This window comes from Bos grunniens, chromosome 26 (genome assembly GCF_055505025.1).
Source record: "Bos grunniens cultivar Pamir isolate PY7600 chromosome 26, Bosgru_T2T1.0, whole genome shotgun sequence".
NCBI classification, from domain to species: domain Eukaryota; kingdom Metazoa; phylum Chordata; class Mammalia; order Artiodactyla; family Bovidae; genus Bos; species Bos grunniens.
Window position 1 is genome coordinate 27,508,459 of NC_141190.1, and position 20,261 is coordinate 27,528,719.

The 20,261-nt window shown below is 40.8% G+C and overlaps 1 protein-coding gene across 6 annotated transcripts in view; it reads right to left on the bottom strand.

Moving 5' to 3' along the window:
• Positions 1-20,261, bottom strand: part of SORCS1 (sortilin related VPS10 domain containing receptor 1) — a 576,007-nt gene that overhangs the window by 191,898 nt on the left and 363,848 nt on the right. For all 6 annotated transcript variants that reach the window (XR_015155388.1, XM_086377870.1, XM_086377867.1 and 3 more), the window contains exon 4: positions 9,427-9,585. Coding sequence is in view for 5 of the 6 variants with exons in the window: in XM_086377870.1 (XP_086233996.1) it covers positions 9,427-9,585 (159 nt within the window). In the remaining variant the exon portion in view is untranslated. The remainder of the gene's footprint in view (positions 1-9,426; positions 9,586-20,261) is intronic.

Sequence of the window (20,261 nt, forward strand, 5' to 3'; positions counted from 1 at the left end):
TATACGATATCTGTCTGCCAGACTTACTCTACTTAATATGAGAATCTCTAGGTCCATCCGTGTTGCTGCAAATGGCATTATTTCATTCTTTTTTTATGGCTGAGTGATTGTATCTGTGCATGTGTGTTTGTGTGTGTGTGTACGTGTGTGTCACATACCTATCTATTCATTTGTCGATGGACATTTAGACTGCTTCCATGTCTTGACTGTTGCAAAAGGTGCTGCTATGAACATTGGGGTGTATGTATCTTCTTTAAAACAATTCTGTTTACTTTTGGCTGTGCTTGGTCTTCAGGCTGCATGGGCTACTCCCTAGTTGTGGTATATAAACTTCTCATTGTGGTGGCTTTTCTTGTTACAGAGCACAGGCTCTGGGGCATGTGGGCTTCAGTAGCTGCAGCACATGGCCTCAGTAGCCGTGGCTCCCAGGCTCTAGAGCACAGTTGAGGCATACAGGCTTAGCTGCTCTGTGGCATGTGGGATCTCCCCAGATCAGAGATTGAACCTGTGTCTCATGCACTGGCAGGCAGATTCTTTACCGCTCAGCCACCAGAGAAACCCCATGAAGTGTATGTATCTTTTTGAGAGTCTTTTCTGGATAAATGCCCAGGAGTGGGATTGCTGGATCATACGGTAGTTCTATTTTCAATTTTTAAAGGAATTCCATACTGTTTTCCACAGTGGCTGCACCAATTTACAGAAGGAGTCACTTCTGAAAGCTCTAGTCATTTTGCTGGGCAAGGGGAAATTTTACACATAGACCTCTGGGACCAGAGCTGGTGCAAGGTTGGAGGAGGTAAGCAGGGGTCACAGTGCTTGTGACACAAGCTGGCCTGCTGAGTCACGAGGGACTGTTGGCTGCCCGGGAATCAGCCAGGGACAATTCCCTTCTTGCTCTCCCTTCCTCTGTTGCCTGATCTTCAAACAGCAGTTTTCCCTCTGCTGTGAAACTCAGCTTTGAAATGCATACCACAGCATCTGTCAGAGGGAACAGGTCTCACAGTAGGTTGGACATGGGGAAGATGGTTAAAGAAAATTGAAAAAAAAAAAAAGGCAATTAAAGAAAAGAAAATATCACAATGGCTTTTCTAGGGAGGCAGTGTTTGGTGCAGTGAGGACAGAGTATGAAGAGAATCAAACCTGGATTAGACTCCTGGCTCTATCAACCACCCTGGGGAATTTTCTTAACCTTTTGGAGCCTCAGATTCCCCAAATATTAAATAGGCATAAAGATAAAGTCAACGTTTCATGTAAGAAAGAAGTTGAGGAGTCAATGCGAAAAGCCTGGCAGAGGGCTTACTACGGAGTGAAGGGTCAGTGCTAGTTCTCAGCCTTTCCTCTTCCTGCTGATCATTGCCTCCAGCCTGAACTGCCCACAGACCCTGAAAAAAAACAAGGAATGGCAAGGAGAAGCAGGTGTGACTGCTATTTTCTTCCTGACTTTCAGGAAGCAAGGAAGGATCCTAGACAACACTTCTGTGTCCCTTGCCTCTGAGGTTGGATACCGCTTAGCTTGGCTGCTCCTGGAGTAGCTGAGGCCGTCTGACTTTGGACCACAAGTCTTATTCTGGGACATTTTCTCATCATGCCTGCAGCGAGATCAGCAGGCAGGCACTGAAATTAAGCAAGTCAGGCGAGTGAGAGCCTTGCCGATTTGAATTTGTGACTTTTCATCTGATACTATTTTACAGTACAGGATCTGGTCATTTCAGGAGGCTGGTTTCTGACTTCTGGTTTCTCTTCCTCTTGCCAGCTATGAGATCCTGGCTGGGCCTCTGGGTCTCTTAGACCACTGAATGTGCCATTTATAATTTGTATTTATATCCTCTTATGCTGAAGAGAGGAAGTTGGACAAGGTAACACTGAATTTTTTTTAATATGAAATTCAGAGTAATAAATTCACAAAATGCGTCTATTTATAAGGCCAAGACTTCCTTCTCCCCAAACCACTCCCCTCGTGGCAACACTGTTGGTTACAAACACTCTTGAAAAGGAAGAATACAGGAAAATGTCAGTGTTATTGGATTTCTAAAGGACCACTCTGAGAGACAGGTTTAAGAAAGAGGTCCATGTCCTCTTAGGATGTCAAATGTCTTTAAAAGTTCCCCAGACGGATGCCTGGATTTAAGAGGCATCTTAATCCATTTAGACAATTGGTGGTTAGAACAGATCAAAAAAGCTAGCTACAAAATACACAAGCAAAAAGGTAATTTATTTGAAATAAAGTAAGCTCAAATAGCTACCAAAGAGCATAATTCTGTGTGTCCAAACCTTAGCCCTAATCACTCATTTTAAAATGTCTATTTCTCCTAATTCTCGCAGCCTGTTTTTTCAAAGTTGGGAATAGATAGATCAATCTGCTTTATGTAGCAACTGAAAAATAATGATACAACCTGGTTAAACAAGTTAGCTAAGGTGAACACAGGCCTTCTGTGTTTGCATAGGATGACATTTCAGCTTGAGAATTTGTTTTATAAACAAGCATTGGGGTTGACATTTAGCAAGCTCCCTGGTTTCCAGTCTAATTGCCAGTTTTGTACTTGGATACTTAAATTACTAACATATTCATGAGATTAGAAATCAGCTCTGACATTGGGAAATTTCAAGCACATGGAAATATTGCCAAAGCAGCATGGCATATAACACTGTACATATTTCTTATAAATAACTGAGTGCCTTTTTACTTAATGCAGTGCCTTAGGAAACGTGATGGCTTTAGGTAGGTATCAGTCTCCTAAGTGTTTGTGCTCCTGCAGAAATCATTTGAATATCCCCTGGGGGCTGAATTTGAAGGATCTATTTATATTTTATTTCAATCTTGCCCTTTTGACATGAAAGGGCTGCTAGGTCTATTCAAAAACGAATAGAGTTGCTGTGAAGGCAAATACTTTAATATTTAATGGCGTACTGCTATTATAATCAATATTTTCTTAGGACCAAATATCGGGTTCTTGCTTGCTCCATTCATTCTGGTTCAATGGTACCTTTTAGTGACTAAGAGTATAGTCAACGTTGACTAAAGTGTCTATAACTTCTCGTATGTGGGGAAGACAATCCTGGATTACTGCGAAGGCAGCCTTGTGTCTATATCTCGTTGGGCCACACCAGGTGGCTCTCTCTCCTAGGTCTTTGAATAACCATGTGCCAGGCTCTGTGTTGAGTGTTTTGCATACATTATCTCAGCATCTTCAAACAGTCCTGTGAGCCAGGTACTATTATTACTTCCATTTCACAGTTGGAGAAACTCTAAAAGTTAAGTGACTTGCTGAAGGTCACACAGCCATCCGCAGGGCCTGACAGAGGAGAGAGCTGATGTTCCTGCCTCACTTGCTGTGCTTTCTATCACTGGTGAGAAACTAATATTACAGAGTTTTGGAAACTGCTGACATCTCTTCTCTTGTTGAGCAGTCATTATTTCCCAGGGAATTTCTAGCATTCAAAGCAGTTGTGATTAGCAATGGCCTCCTGTTAGTGCCCAGTCAGGAAAAGTAGAAAGGATTAAAATAAATAAAAGAAAGTGTTGTTTTTGTTTGTTTTTTAAGAAATACATATAAAACTGTTTAAATAAAAGTTCTGGACTCATATAAAGAAAGAAAAGAGAAAACTAAAAGCAGTTCTTTTAAAAATGTACTATTATGCAAGTTACTAAAATTCTATTGTATGCCCTCAAACATACTTGCAGTATAATTTTCCTTTTCTATCAATATATGATTTTACTCAAATTCAGTCTTCATTTATATAGAGAATGTCTCTGTTAATATTCAGGGTTTCAATTCTTTGTGAAAAGGGTGTCCTTATCAAAACACGTTCTCCTCCTTAACAGCTGTGTCTTTTGTATATCCTACACATATTTACCAAAATCCTGAAGGTGAGGCCACTCTGCAAGCCTGAAGATTTCTCATTTAATTCATAAACTTTGATAGTTTGTAATATAAAGGAGAACAGAGATTCTGAAAGCTCCCACATGGTATTACTTGGACTGTTGACTCATAGGGCTTAGGAACAAGTGAGACCATACAAACTCATGAATATTCTAGAACTGCCACTAAATGAACAGTGACCCACCAAACTGTCCTAACGGTCTTGTCCTCCCTCCACAGAATTGATCACTTATTTGGATGCATTTTTTTTTTAATTCACAAAACAACCGAACACCTCCTGAAATAAAACTGACAGGAAGATCCACGAACACGAACAAGAGGAAAACAAAGATGATGAGAAAGATGGAGAAATAAGAAAAAAAAAGTGATTTAGGGACTAATACAAGGCAGCAGATGAGGTTCACTTGCTCTGCACAGTTCTCTGCTTTAAGTTTTTGAGTTCGTTACAAACAATTTACAAATATCACATTTCAAACAAAACAGAATTAATCCTCTCGAAAAACTCTGAAAAGTCTGATGACATCAGATGAGTCTTTCTTGGTGTCAAGAACAGTAGGCTGAAGCTGACCAAGACCCCCCACCTCGATCCACCCACCCTCCTGAATGCACACCTGCTCCCCAGTCTCCCACAGCCCAAACCCAGATGCTCCGTTCAGTCAGATTCCTGCTTGTCTGTGGAGGAACTGAGTTTGTGGCCTAGAAGGACATGGGCATCCACAGGGTGGGGAGAAGAAGCTGGCTGTAGAGGATGGGAGAAAAGTGATTCCTTCTGCTCATGGTCGGGGCAGCAGGTAGGTCTGCAAAGCTGCCCAAGGAAAGGGCCTTGCCAGTCTCAATAAGCCAAGCCAGAGGGTCTCTCCTCCCCAGCAACCAGGCAGTCTGAGCCCGGGGAGTGTTCACATTGATTTCACAACACTGCAGACCCTCCCCTGTACAAATCACTCCTCAGTGCAACCCCTAACAGACAGGCCTCGAGCCCAGCGCCCCAGGATGGTCAGCAGAACTGATTTAGATGCCTATTCTTACAAATTCCTATTTTTTCTTTCCTTTCAGTCACATCTGCGTCTTGTTTTCTCTCATTTCCAATGTTTCCCAACACATCATGTTTAGTGAGGTGTTTAAGACAGACTGAGAGATGCTGTTGGAAGCAATGTTTTATAGCAGAGCTTGTACACTAGTTTATTGCCAAATTAAAATAAAGATGTAATCTGGCAGACTCGGCCGGCTGCTAAGCCTTGCTTGGGTGGTTTCCTGCACTGAGGCAAGAGGAGGCAGGGAAACACGGAAGGAAGGGGAAGCTCTGTGTCCTTGTTTTCCTGGCTGCTCGGTTTCCAAATGCAAAGACACGAAAGCTATGAGCAGAATGTTTGGTCTGCCTACCACTTAATTACAGAAATAACAAATAAAGGAGTGTGAGATGGTGGGTGCTTCTGGAATAAACACCTCAGAATTCTTCACGACATCCACAGTGATTCACTGCTGGTTTGTAAGAAGCTGAAAGGGTGTGACTGTACGTGACGGGCTTACCTTGGCCCATTTGGCACAAACTTTCCATGATGTCTATAACACTTATTTTTCTGAAAATCTCAGGGCTTTCGAAAGGCACAGCCTCATATTCAGAGGCCAGGGAATCTATCACCTGTGTCTAGACCACGGAAGTTCCCCAACAGGGCTTTTTAAGAAGGCAGGTTACTTCTTTTAGAGCTTCAATGGGTCTCAAGCCTTTTCTCTTCAATTATTCTAGTGGTGGCTGGAGAGTCACGTGCTCATTCAAGAAAAGTTTTACCTCTTAGCAACCACCTAGATATTGAATATCACAGGTAGATTTCTTTATCTAAGAAAATATAAGAAAAAAGGCTAAAATATCAAAATATCCTGGTTTTATGGATTTCAAGGGCATTTGGCTATACACATTTCTCTCTGATTAAAAGCTTTTCTTTTTTTTTTTTAATCTGGCTTCCTATGGAATTGATGGCCAGTAAAACTCTATCTTGGGCCAGAAAGGACAATCTGTTCAACCAAACTCTTTCAAGTCCCTTAAAATGCTCACATCAAAAAACCTCCGCTGAGAGTCCAGACACTCAAGATGAGTTGCAGTCAGGGCAGAGCGCCGCGGCCCATATGGACTCTCTCCTGTGAGCCAGAGATCCAGACTGTGTCCTTGGGGCCCTCAAAGCCTCATTCACGGAAGGAGAAAGCAAGCCATGGCAGGAAAATAAGGGAAAAGTAAAGGTGGCTGCATCTTCAAAAGAGGAAGTATGCTTCAAAAGTCTGACAGCCAACGATGGGAGAGAGGTGAGGAGGTCTGTGCGCAGGGGAGCTCTAATGGAACTGCCACCTCTGTGCTTTCTAACCCAGTCTTTCACCACAGACTGATGGGAAATAGCACTCAGCAGAGTGAATCCCAGCACTTAAGCCACCATCTTTGCTGAGAGCTCTGCAGCAGCAGTGACTGTCAGACACAGTGATGAGCAATACTTACATGGAAGAATGAACGTTCCTGTTTCCAAAAGTCACTCACCTGCCAACACCGGCATGGGCCCCTCACTGGGGCCTACTGCTGCCTCTCATTGGAGCTAAAAGCTCTGTGATTTGTGGGTGACTGACAGCTGTTATTTCCATATCACTGGCCCACTGGAGTGGCCACACATCTTCTCCACTTGACTTTAGGCCAACTCCACCAGCTCATCGGATGACTGCACCCCAATCCCCTCATTGTTAATGGACCACTTCTCATTCTGTGATTCAAATCCTGGCATATGGAGCCCTTACCCAACCCCTACTTCTGTTAGTGGGTTTCTCATAATTCTTTGTTCCCAGGATCATCTCTCCTTCCTTCTCCTCTAGAAAAACAGAGCTTAGCAGATAGGCTGGCTTCCACCCCTTTGGTGATATCTCCAGACATCACCATCCATTCAGTAGAACTAAGTTTTATACTCAGATTCCAGTTGCCTAACTTAAACATGTGATACTAATGAGTGTTTTCCCCTTTGGGGAAAAATCTTCTCAGATTTCTGATTTGTCAGCTACATAGAGAACAAAGACTGTTAAGGCTTCCTCTACCTATAAAATGACAGAATTCATTCGATCTGGTCCAGACCAAGAATTCAATGATATCACCCTAACTGGTCTTGGTTTTGACCTCATATTGCCTCAGTTCATCGTAATTCTACTGCCAGGTTAATTTTTTGTAATCTATAGCTCTGAACACATAAATCCACTGACCAAAATGTTCAAAAGGCTCCTAATTGGAAAAACAAGAATTATTTTTCCTAACAGTCTAAACAGTTAAAAAAAAAAAAAAAAAAGATTGGGTCCAGGAGTACATGCATAATTAACTTTCCATAATTTCAGTTTCAGCCAAATCAACATATTCATGATCCTGTTAACATGAGTTTTCTAACTATACAAACTTACATTATTGTTTATGACATTCCTCTTGTGTAAAGTGTGCCTCTCCAAAAAAAGAAATATGACATATTCATTAAAGTCCAGGTGCAATCATTTTATAAGACCTCCATCTCCTAAACTTTGGGCTGCCAGTTTCACAGAATCCATCCAGCTAACTCTGATTGGGTTTCTACTATGTGTGAATGAAGGCTCTCTCTGTTAGTCTGTCTTAGACTACTGAACTCATGTGTGTTAATTTTCTTTCCCTAGGTTGACCAAATGCTTCTCGATATAGCTATTTTAGACCAACAATGCACCACACTGAGCACGTAAAACAGAGCCTAATCTTTTTTCAGTCTCAGTGGAAGTGCACCTGCAATTATAAGTACCCACACAAACACATTTTAAGGCAAAGAAGGCTGACCCCAAGTTCCATACATTGGCTGAGTAGGGCTCCCACACGCCCTAACTTCTCCGAGGTAATTCACTCTGCCACTGCGGTCATGGGGCCGCTGTCTGAAGTGCTGGCACATGAAGGGTTACATTTTTGGCCTTTTCTTCCAACACAACTGCAAAGATGCAGAGTTTTCACTCAGCCAGGTGAATCTGGCCCTCACTGTGCCTCTGGCATCAGGGGAAAATTAACCAACTGTCAAATACAATACAAAAGCCCAGTGGAATAAATGTCTAATACTCTGTGTTCCGAGCTGCTCAGCTTTGCCTCTGGTAACTGCACCATCCTGGACCAAATGCGTGGTGGCTTGACTCCAGGAATGAAATTGTACATTCTGCTGAAAGGGGAGCCAGGCTGCTCAAGAGGAAAAAATACTAATTGCAAATCTTTTCTATTTTTAGGCTAATGTGATTTTATTTGGCAGTAAGGGCAGCATGAATAAAGTTCCAATCCTAAGAATTTTAATTTGCCTCCTCAAAAAATGCTCATGTCGCTTAGAGACCTTGAAAAATTGCTAGTATCATTCCTCTCTCATCAGGAAGAACCCCCACATGTCTATACCAGTCCAGATGGATAAAATCCTCAAACACCCTCCTCACTCAGCTAAGTCCAGTATTTCTTTAAATATATGTCCTTTGTAACTTACAAGTCCTCTTAAGAGAATGTTCAGAATGACCTCACTGAACCATGCATTTCACAAAAAGCGTTCCAATATTTTATCTATGTTCTTTTTGACTTTTTTTTTTTAGGTTTTCTCTCACATTTGCCTCTGTATATTTTGTTTCTTCTAATTCTAATCTGATTGTATTTGCTCTTGTCAGCCTTATAGTCTACCTGAAAATGTACGTTCCTTAAAAGCAGGGGCTATATGTATTTTATAACTGTAGCCTGCTAGGCTTCTCTGTCCATGGAATTCTCAAGCAAGAATACTGGAGTGGGTAGCCATCCCTTCTCCAGGTGATCTTCCTGACTCAGGGATCGAACATGAGTCTCCTGCATTGCAGGTGAATTCTCTAACATTTGAGTCACTAAAGAAGCCCAACTGCAGTACAGAGTACATGATATATTTTACAGTATTTATCCCATAAAATACATATACATATTGCCATGCACTTGCATATACACATAAACATACAATAAATATAACATGCTTATAACATACAATTGCATAACATCGATCAATGCCTTCTTAAAAAATAGACTTATCCTTCAGCCTAACCACCAAGAGAAGGAAAGTCCTGGATTACCTGATTATGAATGTCATCTATATGTACATTTCTGTCACTATTTTAACAAGTCGCCAGCTATTGCTCTTAACTCTTTCAGAGCCATCCTGCCCTTTAAGGCTCTGAGAAAACCTATGGGGTCCTTTACAAACATGATTATATCTCACACACACAAAACTGTCTCAGATTTCATGGGGGTCTGGGGCTGTTGATGGACTGAAACTTCCAGGTAAGAACTGCTTCTCCACAACATCTTCCTGGTCTAGCTTTTCCTTTGCATGCTGTTTCAGACATTTGCACAGCTCAGACAAGCAGCCTGAGATCCACATTCCTGCTCCTTGCCCCACTGGCATAGGGGTCAAGCGCCTGCACATAACAAGCCTGACCACTGAGAAGAAATACAGAGATGACTAAGTGGTTGTTGTTCCCTAGGACAACCATGCACCACTGTCTCGAGCAAGGTGATCACACTCACCTTTTGGTCTTGGCTGTATGCCAGAATCCAGTCCTCTTGTTTGGGGTGGAAAAGTAAGCTCTGGATGTAAAAGTTCAGCCGGTATTTTTGATAGGTTGCCCCTTCATCCGAGCTGATCAGTAAACTGCTCTCAATCTCTGGGTCTGTGAGCAACATAATCTGTGGCAGATTATGGGAAAGAAAACAAGAGAAAAGTAAATTTACAAAGCTTAAAGATGAGCTAAATTTTTGACAAGAAAGGGAAAAGGAGCAGGTGAAGAACAATTGCCCAAACAATGACCTTGAATGTCAGGGTCACTCTCCTGCCTTGGACCAAGGTCATCAAAATGTTTTCACCAAGAAATGAAAGTGACAGGACAAGTTGAAAGCAGAGGTTGGAGTGGGTCGGGGGTGGTGGGTGAGAAGAAATGGAGGAGTGAGTTTTCTTTCCTCCCATAGGGCTCCTTGACCCCCCTCCCCAAATGTTATTTCCTTAATCTGAAATATTTTCTATTATTCTCCTGATCTCAACCCTCCTTCCTTCGAGCCCTGTCTAGTCTCCATTTGGGGGGATGAGAGAGCAAGACTTGTCACTGGTATTTGTGAGAAAGGTGGAAAGGAATACCAACAGGAATAGGATTGGAGTCCATTAGATCTTTCTCTTATTACAAGCCCTTCTTGATAGGGCCCACATGGGTTCTCACTGACAAGATGGCTCATTATGTTGACCTTGCAAACAAAGAATAAATCACAGTGATCCTTGAGACTGACCAAATTGCCCAAATGGCATCCTGTTACCTCACTGGTGCCTATCTTCTCAAAGCTGATAGACCACCAGATTCCAGACCTCTGGCTACGTGACCATTCCTTTAGAGAATTTTTCATTGGTGGGGACTCCGTCAGAAAGGAGGATGCTGGTTCTCCTTAAGGGCCAGTCACCCTCTCTTTTCCCTCTAATAAATTTTCCTTTTCTTGCCTGACTGCCCGGCTCGCTCTCTTTCTCTGCACTCGCCTTACACTTCTATTCATATTAACAATGTCCCACATCATCCTGCCTTTAGCCTGGTTTTCTGAATCTTGAGTCAAAGGCTGTGTATTCAAATGCCTTCTCTGAGTATTTATTTGTTGTCTATATACTTTCTTTAGAAAATAAACTCCATGAGAATAGTGATACTTGACATTTCTCTGTTTTTATCCCCGACAGGTACATTCCCAGCAGCTAGAATGAGGTCCAGCATATATTATATACTCAATAGATATTTACCAAATTAATGAACATGAGTTAAAGGGATTGGTGAAAAGAGTTTTCAGAGTAGTCACAAAGACTTAGAAAGATGCTCAGAGCAGTTTGAACAGATATAAATGGAAGTTCCATGGGAAAAAAAAGTCATTGAATGCCCTCTCCATCTTTAGCCTTTGACACCAGAATACACTAGACCCATGTAAAAAGTCACAGCTCCAGAGGCCTGGGATTTTCTCCTTTTGAGGGTTAACCTTGGCCACAGCAGTGTGAAGAATCCACAATGGGAGCAAGATGAGGAGCTGCCCTGTAAACTTCTTTTTATTCTCTCATTTTCTGCCTCTAGGAATGTGATAAGCACCTCATTCCAGACTCTGCAGGTTGCCCTTCACTCAAAGTGCACACCTAACGCCTCCAGACAGGTGGCCTTAATGATACCCATGGACTTCTTCCCCATCAACTTATTAATTGGCACTCTCCGAGTTTGGTTCAGAGAGGCATGAAAGATGTGCTTAATGTGTGGCCGTATGAAGAGAAACCTCAGCAGCCGAGGGTTTAAAGATTACCAGCTGAGGATGCTGCATTCCAGGGAAACCAGAGACAGAGAGAGAAAGAAAAAAAAAAAAGAAAGAAAGAAAAAACTAGAGCCCTGCCATAAAAGAGCTGAGTGTCAGGCAAACACACAGGGCTTTCTCAGGCATTGGAGGCAATCATATTAAAACCTCAAGATAGTGTCATCTTCCAAAGACGTGTCCTGTCACGGCAAATGGTACATAAGGACCGCACACCAGACACACTCAGCTGGAATATGTTTATGTAATCAAGGATGGATTTCAGGTTCCTTGCTGTTTTTCTCCCTGCCCTTCTTGAAGAGGGGAACGGGATGTGGTGGAATGAGCGGAACGCCAAGGCTGTCAGCCCCTGTCTGGACAAGTTGGAGAGCGCACACAAAACTGGAGACTAATTGCCTCTCATCCTGTGTTCCAGTGAAGCCACTGTCCATCAAACAGAAATCCTGACAAAGTTATAGGTTTCTCTGTCTTGCAGTCACCAAGCAGACAGTGTTCCCCCTTTGGATGGCTGGTGTGGAACCAGCAGATAATCTGCTAAGTACAAACTCCTGTGGCATCATTAAAGTCTATTGTATGCATTAAGCAAGGAGGATCAGATGGTTCCTAAATTCACAAGAATATTTCCAGGTGATTTCCTATTTACTGACACATAAAAGCTGTCATTTTCTAAATAACAAATAAGTCATCAAATGATCATATTGCTTTGTGTCTCCAACCACAATTAACAATAATATATAACAGCCTTTTTGCACTACTGCCAGCAAGTAATTTCCATGATAATATGAAGAGGTTCAATTTTATAGAACATCTATTGTCTCAGGCAAGGTGATTTTCCCCCTCTGATTTTCTATTTCTCTGTAAAGCAGAATATGTTTTACTCTCTTCCCACGAGTGTGGATCCCACCACCTGCTTCTCTTGGCAGACTACTTCATCAAAATAAAAACCCTGGGCCTACAGAATATACTGATATCAAGTTGCTTTTTATTTATCATTTATTTAGAATATTTTGATACTCATTTATGCTCTGAGTCATCTGTATGAGATATTCTGTATCCAAGTAACTTGGGATGGGAGAGGTAAAATGATGCAAATATTTTCAAACATATGGATATTTAATATTAAATAAAACTGCTGGCTTCCGTGTTTTTCTTCTGGGTGTGAAAAATATGTAGGTCAAAATCTCATAATTTCTATACATTCTTACATAAAACCCTCTGTTTGGGAACTTGACACTTCAGATATTATAGAAGATGTCAGGAGATCCCTCTATAAGAATTTTAGATGTATCTGCACTACACAAACTTTCCAACGGTTCCTCTTTCATATCTCTGCTTCAATTTACTCAAAACAAACAGGTCAGTCTAGATCCATTTTTATTTAGTCATTTTTATTGCAAAAACAATTTTGTAAGACTGCCAGTAGAATTCAAAATAAATGAAAAATGCATTGACCCTATCCCTTCAACAAGTTAAATTATGTTTGTGCCCCCTTCTACTACTTCTATATCCACAGCTACATATCATATCATGGATTGAACTTTTCATTGTTTTCCTTTTTTTCATTTAGTATTATTACCTATATTCATTTCTACCTGAACAATAAAATTACAAATGCATATACACGTTAATTAATACACACCACTGTATACAATGTATTTCAATTAGTTAATCACAACCTTCAACACAATTAGGTTACAACTGACTCAGTGGTTGAACCATAGAAAGAACCTGATGAATTATTAACTGGATTCAGTTCAGTTCAGTTCAGTCACTCAGTCGTGTCTGACTCTTTCTGACCCCATGCACTGCAGCACGCCAGGCCTCCCTGTCCATCGCCAACTCCCGGAGCCTACTCAAACTCATGTCCATCACGTTGGTGATGCCATCCAACCACCTCATCCTCTGCTTCCCCTTCTCCTCCCACCTTCAATCTTTCCCAGAATCAGGATCTTTTTCAATGAGTCAGTTCTTTGCATCAGGTGGCCAAAGTATTGGAGTTTCAGCTTGAGTGCTTCCAATGAATATTCAGGACTGATTTCCTTTAGGATGGACTGGTTGGATCTCCTTGCAGTCCAAGGGACTCTCAAGTCTTCTCCAACGCCACAGTTCAAAAGCATCAATTCTTTGCCGCTCAGCTTTCTTTATAGTCCAACTCTCACATCCATACATGACTATTGGAAAAATCATAGCTTTGACTAGACGGACCTTTGTTGGCAAAGTAATGTCTCTGCTTTTAATATGCTGTCTAGATTGGTCATGTCTTTTCTTCCAAGGAGCAAGCGTCTTTTAATTTCATGGCTGCAGTCACCATCTGCAGTGATTTGGGAGCCTAAAAAAATAAAGTCTGTCATTGTTTCCATTGTTTCCCCATCTACTTGCCATGAAGTGATGGGACTGGATGCCATGATCTTAGTTTTCTGAATGTTGAGTTTTAAGCCAACTTTTTCATTAACAGGATTAGTGGAATCTTATTATTTCAGTCTTCAAATTAGGATCCTTCAGTAATTATATTTCCAACGAGTTCAGGTTTGTTCTGTCATTTTGTAGGTTATGAAAATTAAATATGTCAATAAGCAAACAAAGAATTTAAGTAAGATCTAAATAGAAAATGTCTAACCCATTTGAGAAAAAAGGATACAGTGTAAGTAATAAGTGTGATCCAATCGTTAGATGTAAATAATGCCATTTACAGATAAAGTCCTATCTTCTCAAGAAGGTATTCTACTAGGAAATATTATCAAAATCGTAACTTCAAATTAGTGACTATTCTTCAAAAAATAATCAATTATATTCCTTAAATGTGGTCAGTGATCCCTGTTTTTGTCAGTTTACATTGGTTCTTTACCTTCCTTTGGCTCTTCCTATTAGTTTGAATAATAATGTTTTGCTATGTTTAATCCTCTGCATATGATATGTAGAGTGATATGATCTGAGTGATAGAACTCTAAAAGACCTCTATAAAAGGCATGACTCCAAAGTCAGCAGGATTCCTGAAGTGAGCTCTCTAAAAGGAGGACTTATTTGCTTAGCATAAAGCTTGATCCATAGTAGGTCCATACATCTTTGTAAATGAACAATGAATGAGTCCTCTTTGTCCTTGGATCCCTGTGCCATTGAGAGTTTGAGTCTCTTAAACAAGTCCCTGCTTTCTACTTGGAAGCAAAGAGGGTAGAGACATCAGGAAGAGTCTGTCTTTAATAGGAAAGTAATTAGTCTGTTCAGATCAGCCCATTAGTGATTAGAACCAGTTCACTCATGCCTTGGAGGGCGCACTGCATGCATTACAACTATAGACGAACTACTTTCTACAGCAAGTCAATAATGGCGACAAGGGCTTACACCACCCAACGCTAAGCAATCATTCATCAGCCACTTCAGGGGGAAAGAAGAGACTTTGTGTGCTTTTCCCAGAGGTGACAAATGAACATGAAATGCAAGTTATAGATTTCAAATATGTCACTTCTCTCTTTTTTTTGATATTAGTCCCCCTGAAAGCTCAGTGTCATCAAAAACTAAATGTCTCTGTGACTTGCTCCAGATTCAACTTATGGCTACATGATGTACTTCTACAAAAGGTTGCCTCGCAGCTTTCTGATCCTTCCAGGCGTCTACTCAGGACATTCCTAAGGAACGTCCTCCTATTTCGCTCACCCGATTCTTTTCCTAGGTGTATGTTGTTCTTAGATTTGCATCATATACCTGTTAAGGCAGCATGGAGTTAATAAGAGGCAGCTGGAGAAGGAAATGGCTACTCACTCCCATATTCTTGCCTGGAGGATTCCACGGGCTACAGTCCATGGGGTCACAGAGTCAGCCATGACTGAGTGCCTAACAGACACTCACAACCACTAGGCATGTATGTTTCCCCACCATTTCCTTGGTCCTTAAGCAAAGAGTATTTATTTTATATGCTGTTCACTATTCATTTGCTTGTTTGTCACTCCCTTGCTGTTCATAGTAGAACCAAGAAGAGGGAGTGCACCAGTGTCATCTGTTTCTTTGCCCAAGGCTTACTCAGATCCAGATGCCCATGTCACAGGTGCACAATAAATAATTTCCATAGTGATAATGACAATGACCAAGAATAATAGCAATGGCAGCGATTGGGCACTCTAGTTATCTAGCCACTCTATTCAAACAAAAATCTATAAAATAGTGTAAGAGGCTATTTGCAAACCTCTGGCTCCAGTTTAAAAAACAAATTAAGTGAAATGTAATCAGAGCAAGTGAATAATAGGTTGGCCAATGTGGATGGATGAGTTGAGGGTGAGAGCAACAAGTGCTTAGCAACTGGCAGCTGTTTAGAGGACGGTATTAAAGAAAGTCATACAGGCTTCCAACATGATTCGTGAAACATAAATGACAGGAGCGTACACAACAGTGAGAAAAGGAGAGGAAAGTGATGAAAAAGAAAAAGGTTTAATCAAGTAAACACTGTCAGAAGTGAGTCTGTAGAAAGATGGACCCAGCAAGCAAATACTCGATATGAGTCCCACTCTCACCCTCTCCCATGAACTCAGTAAAGCTCAGCTCACGTTCCTTAACCCACCCATGTTCATTAACACAAGGGAGAGTCATCCAATACTAAGAGGCCAAGAGACCACTTGAGCAATAGATCAGCTTCCTGTGACCTGCAGTATGGATTCAATGAAATTGCAGAGAAACTTTTTCATTGTATTCTTTAAGTTTACTTTTAAGCTATTTTTTTCTTTAATGAAGTCTTTTTACTTTAATAAAGACTTTGATGTCTCAGGGGGAATAAAGGGGGTTTTCAAGAAGTGTATCCAACAAGTTCAGCCCTTCATACTTCTCTTAATCGAAGACCTACTACTTATCATGTAATGATAGCAATAATTCATTCAGCACTCATTTTGCCAAACCCCATGAGGTACACAGAAGAGTAAGATTCACCAGTAATAAAATATGTGTTATACTTCTTGGAAGACAATTCAAGAAAGAAAGTTTATAGAAGACTGCTTCTGATTCTCTTGGGACTACAGACAACAACCCTCTCTTCTGAGCTAACTCAGACAATCTCAAACTAAAATACACCATTTCACTGTGAGACTATGCTCCCACTGCTATGACCCTCTGCATGCACAGAGGAAGGTTGGTATGCAGGCCTGAAGGTGGGGAGCCTGAACCACACACTTGTTTTCCACAAGAAGCTCCACGACCAAATCCTAAACATGCCCCTTGTCAATGTTGCTGTGGATGTGTGCACTTCCTCAGAAAAGAGAAAGAAGGTGAGTTTAGTGAATCCCATTCATGCCATGAGAAGAAGAAAAAACAAACCATAATGTGACAAACCAATAATCACAATGTCTCATGACCCCTAACCGCAAAGGCAGATTTGAGTTTCATTTCTGCCATATTGGTTAAGCCATTTTTAAGAGCTCACTATTCAATCTCATTCTGAGCCTCCATTTCAGCATTGAGGGTAGGGATACTACACACAAGTTTACATTCACTGAACATGTGCTATGTACCACACCCTCCACTAAACTTTTAAAACACAGTACCAGTACCTCATTAGACTGTTAAAATACTTCAGACAGATATTATGTGCATGTGACAGATGAGGAAAGGAGGCTTTGAGGAATGAGGTGATTTGTGCAAGGGCACACAGCTAATCAGTGGTAAAACTGTTTATGGGGTCAAATAAGCCCATCTGTGTGAAAGCAAAGTTGAGTTTTGCACCAATGTTACCATTAGTACTTCACAAAGAATGTCACATTTAGTACTGAATGTTCAGATAAAATAAAATGGTCAAGTTCAAAAAAGAAAGAAAAAAACCTTGTATTACAAATATCTCATGACAATATTGTGTAGATGGGAAGAAGGATGGGACAATAAGGGACCAGGACTTAAATGCTGGAGTTTCAATAACAAGATGATTGGTAAGATATTCTTGAAAAAATATAGAGAATTTGGGGAGGGGCTTTAAATATAAATCTACTGAAGCAAAATGCCCAGTCCTGGCTCGCACTCAGATATTTTACAATGGTGCTGGCCTCCTTTATTCTTCAGCATCACTCCTCCATAGAAATGGATTTATGCTTTATTAGAATAATGGGTGAAAAAATAAATTATAGAAATGGTCAAAAAAGCCCTGATCGAATGACAGTACAGCTTGTTCTCAAAAAAGTTTACGCTAAAAGCCAATAAAAACCATTACAATGTAATGTAATTTTCTTCACAAACAGACCCTAAGTCTAATTGGCATTTTAAAAATAAACTATCTTTGCTGGAGGGAGAAATTGCTATTATCATGCTAAGGGTATAGTAGAGCATGAGAACTATTCACTGATGCTAAGTATTGTGTCATCTACTTTTTTTAAAGGTATTTTAAAGGAAAAGAATGATGTAAAAATTTGAGAGACATTTTTATTTTTGCAGTCACTATGGAGGCTGATTAAATACCTTGAGAATATTTGCGTCAACTTAAAAAACCGCAGCATTATCCATAGCCTCAGCTCAAACTCAATCAGAATACACTTCCATGGTCATTACAAGTCCCAGAGTAACTTCTCTCTTAAATCCCCGAAGATCTATGAATGGCAAAAGGTCACATCATTTTAAAATGTTAGCTGCTATCAGAGGGAGCCGTGATGCTGGGAGAAATGGACATTCATCTTCTTTGCTCATGGGAAACTTTACAAGAAATGATGTTCATTTAATGATAAGAAATCTTTTTATTCCACTAGAAATGATAAAGGAGAAGGAGATGGAGAGAAAGAGCAAGAAGAGAAGCTATTAGTATATTTTAACATTGATTTAGGTGAGAGACACACCATTTGGGGTAAAATCTCTTAAACTGTATTTGATTTTAGAGTTTGAATAAATGTCAAGTTGAAAATCAGGAGAATGAGAGGAAGAGCCAATAGGAATGAATCCACTCTGAAAATCAGTGAACAGATTCTTCATCCTTTGCACACCAAGGGTCATCATCCTCAGGGGTATGGTTAATTTTATTTACTTGTGTTAATGTTTCATGGTAAGCAGACAAATATACCAGGGTGTATTGGGGAAGATTAATGAAGTCTCAGACACATGTTCAGTTCAGTTCAGTTCAGTCGTTCAGTCGTGTCCAACTCTTTGCACCCTATGAACCACAGCATGCCAGGCTTCCTTGTCCATCACCAACTCCCAGAGTTCACCCAAACCCATGTCCATTGAATCGGTGATGCCATCCAACTATCTCATCCTTTGTCATCCCCTTCTCTTACTGCCCTCAATCTTTCCCAGAATCAGGGTCTATTTCAAATCAGTCAGCTCTTCACATCAGGTGTCCAAAGTATTGGAGTTTCAGCTTCAACATCAGTCCTACCAATGAACACCCAGGACTGATCTCCTTTAGGATGGACTGGTTGGACCTCCGTGAAGTCTAAGGGACTCTCAAGAGTCTTCTCCAACACCACAATTCTTCAGTGCTCAGCTTTCTTTACAGTCCAACTTTCACATCCATACCTGACCACTGGAAAAACCATAGCCTTGATTAGATGGACCTTTGTTGAACAAATAACCTCTGCTTTTCAATAAGTTGTCTAGGCTGGTTATAACTTTCCTTCTAAGGAGTAAGCGTCTTTTAATTTCATGGCTGCAATCACCATCTGCAGTGATTTTGGAGCCCAGAAAAATAAAGTCAGCCACTGTTTCCAATGTTTCCCCATCTATTTCCCATGAAGTGATGGGACCAGATGCCATGATCTTCATTTTCTGCATGTTGAGCTTTAAGCCAATTTTTTCACTCTCCTCTTTCACTTTCATCAAGAGGCTCTTTAGTTCCTCTTCATTTTCTGCCAGAAGGGTGATGTCATCTGCATATCTGAGGTTATTGATATTTCTCCTGGCAATTTATATTCCAGCTTGTGCTTCTTCCAGCCCAGCGTTTCTCATGATGTATTCTGCATATAAGTTAAATAAGCAGGGTGACAGTACACAGCCTTGACATACTCCTTTTCCTATTTGGAACCAGTCTGTTGTTCCATCTCCAGCTCTAACTGTTGCTTCTTGACCTGCATGTAAGTTTCTCAAGAGGCAGGTCAGGTGGTCTGGGATTCCCATCTCTTTCAGAATTTTCCACAGTCTATCATGATCTACACAGTCAAAGGCTTTGGCATAATCATTAAAGCAGAAATAGATGTTTTTCTGGAACTCTCTTGCTTTTTTGATGATCCAGCGGATGTTGGTAATTTGATCTCTGGTTCCTCTGCCTTTTCTAAAACCAGCTTAAACATCTGGAAGTTCATGGTTCACGTATTGCTGAAGCCTGGCTTGAAGAATTTGAGCATTACTTTACTAGCATGTGAGATGAGTGCAACTGTGCAGTAGTTTGAGCATTCTTTGGCATTGCCTTTCTTTGGGATTGGAATGAAAACTGACCTTTTCCAGTCCTGTGGCCACTGCTGAGCTTTCCAAATGTGCTGGCATATTGAGTGCAGCCCTTTCACAGCATCATCTTTCAGGATTTGAAATAGCTCAACTGGAATTCCATCACCTCCCCTAGCTTTGTTCGTAGTGATGCTTCCTAAGGCCCACTTGACTTCACATTCTGGGATGTCTGGCTCTAGGTGAGTGTGAGTGATCACATCATCGTGATTATCTGGGTCATGAAGATCTTTTTTGTACAGTTGTTCTGTGAATTCTTGCCACCTCTTAATATCGTCTGCTTCAGTTAGGTCCATACCATTTCTGTCCTTCATCAAGCCCATCTTTGCATGAAATGTTCCCTTGGTATCTCTAATTTTCTTGAAGAGATCTCTAGTCTTTCCCATTCTATTCTTTTCGTCTATTTCTTTGCACTGATCGTTGAGGAAGGCTTTCTTATCTCTCCTTGCTATTCTTTGGAACTTTGCATTCAAATGAGTATACTTTTCCTTTTCTCCTTTGCTTTTCACTTCCCTTCCTTTCACAGCAATTTGTAAGGCCATCCATTTTATTTTTTTGCATTTCTTTTTCTTGGGGATCGTCTTGATTCCTGTTTGCTGTACAATGTCACGAACCTCCATCCATAGGGCATCAGTCACTCTATCAGATCTAGT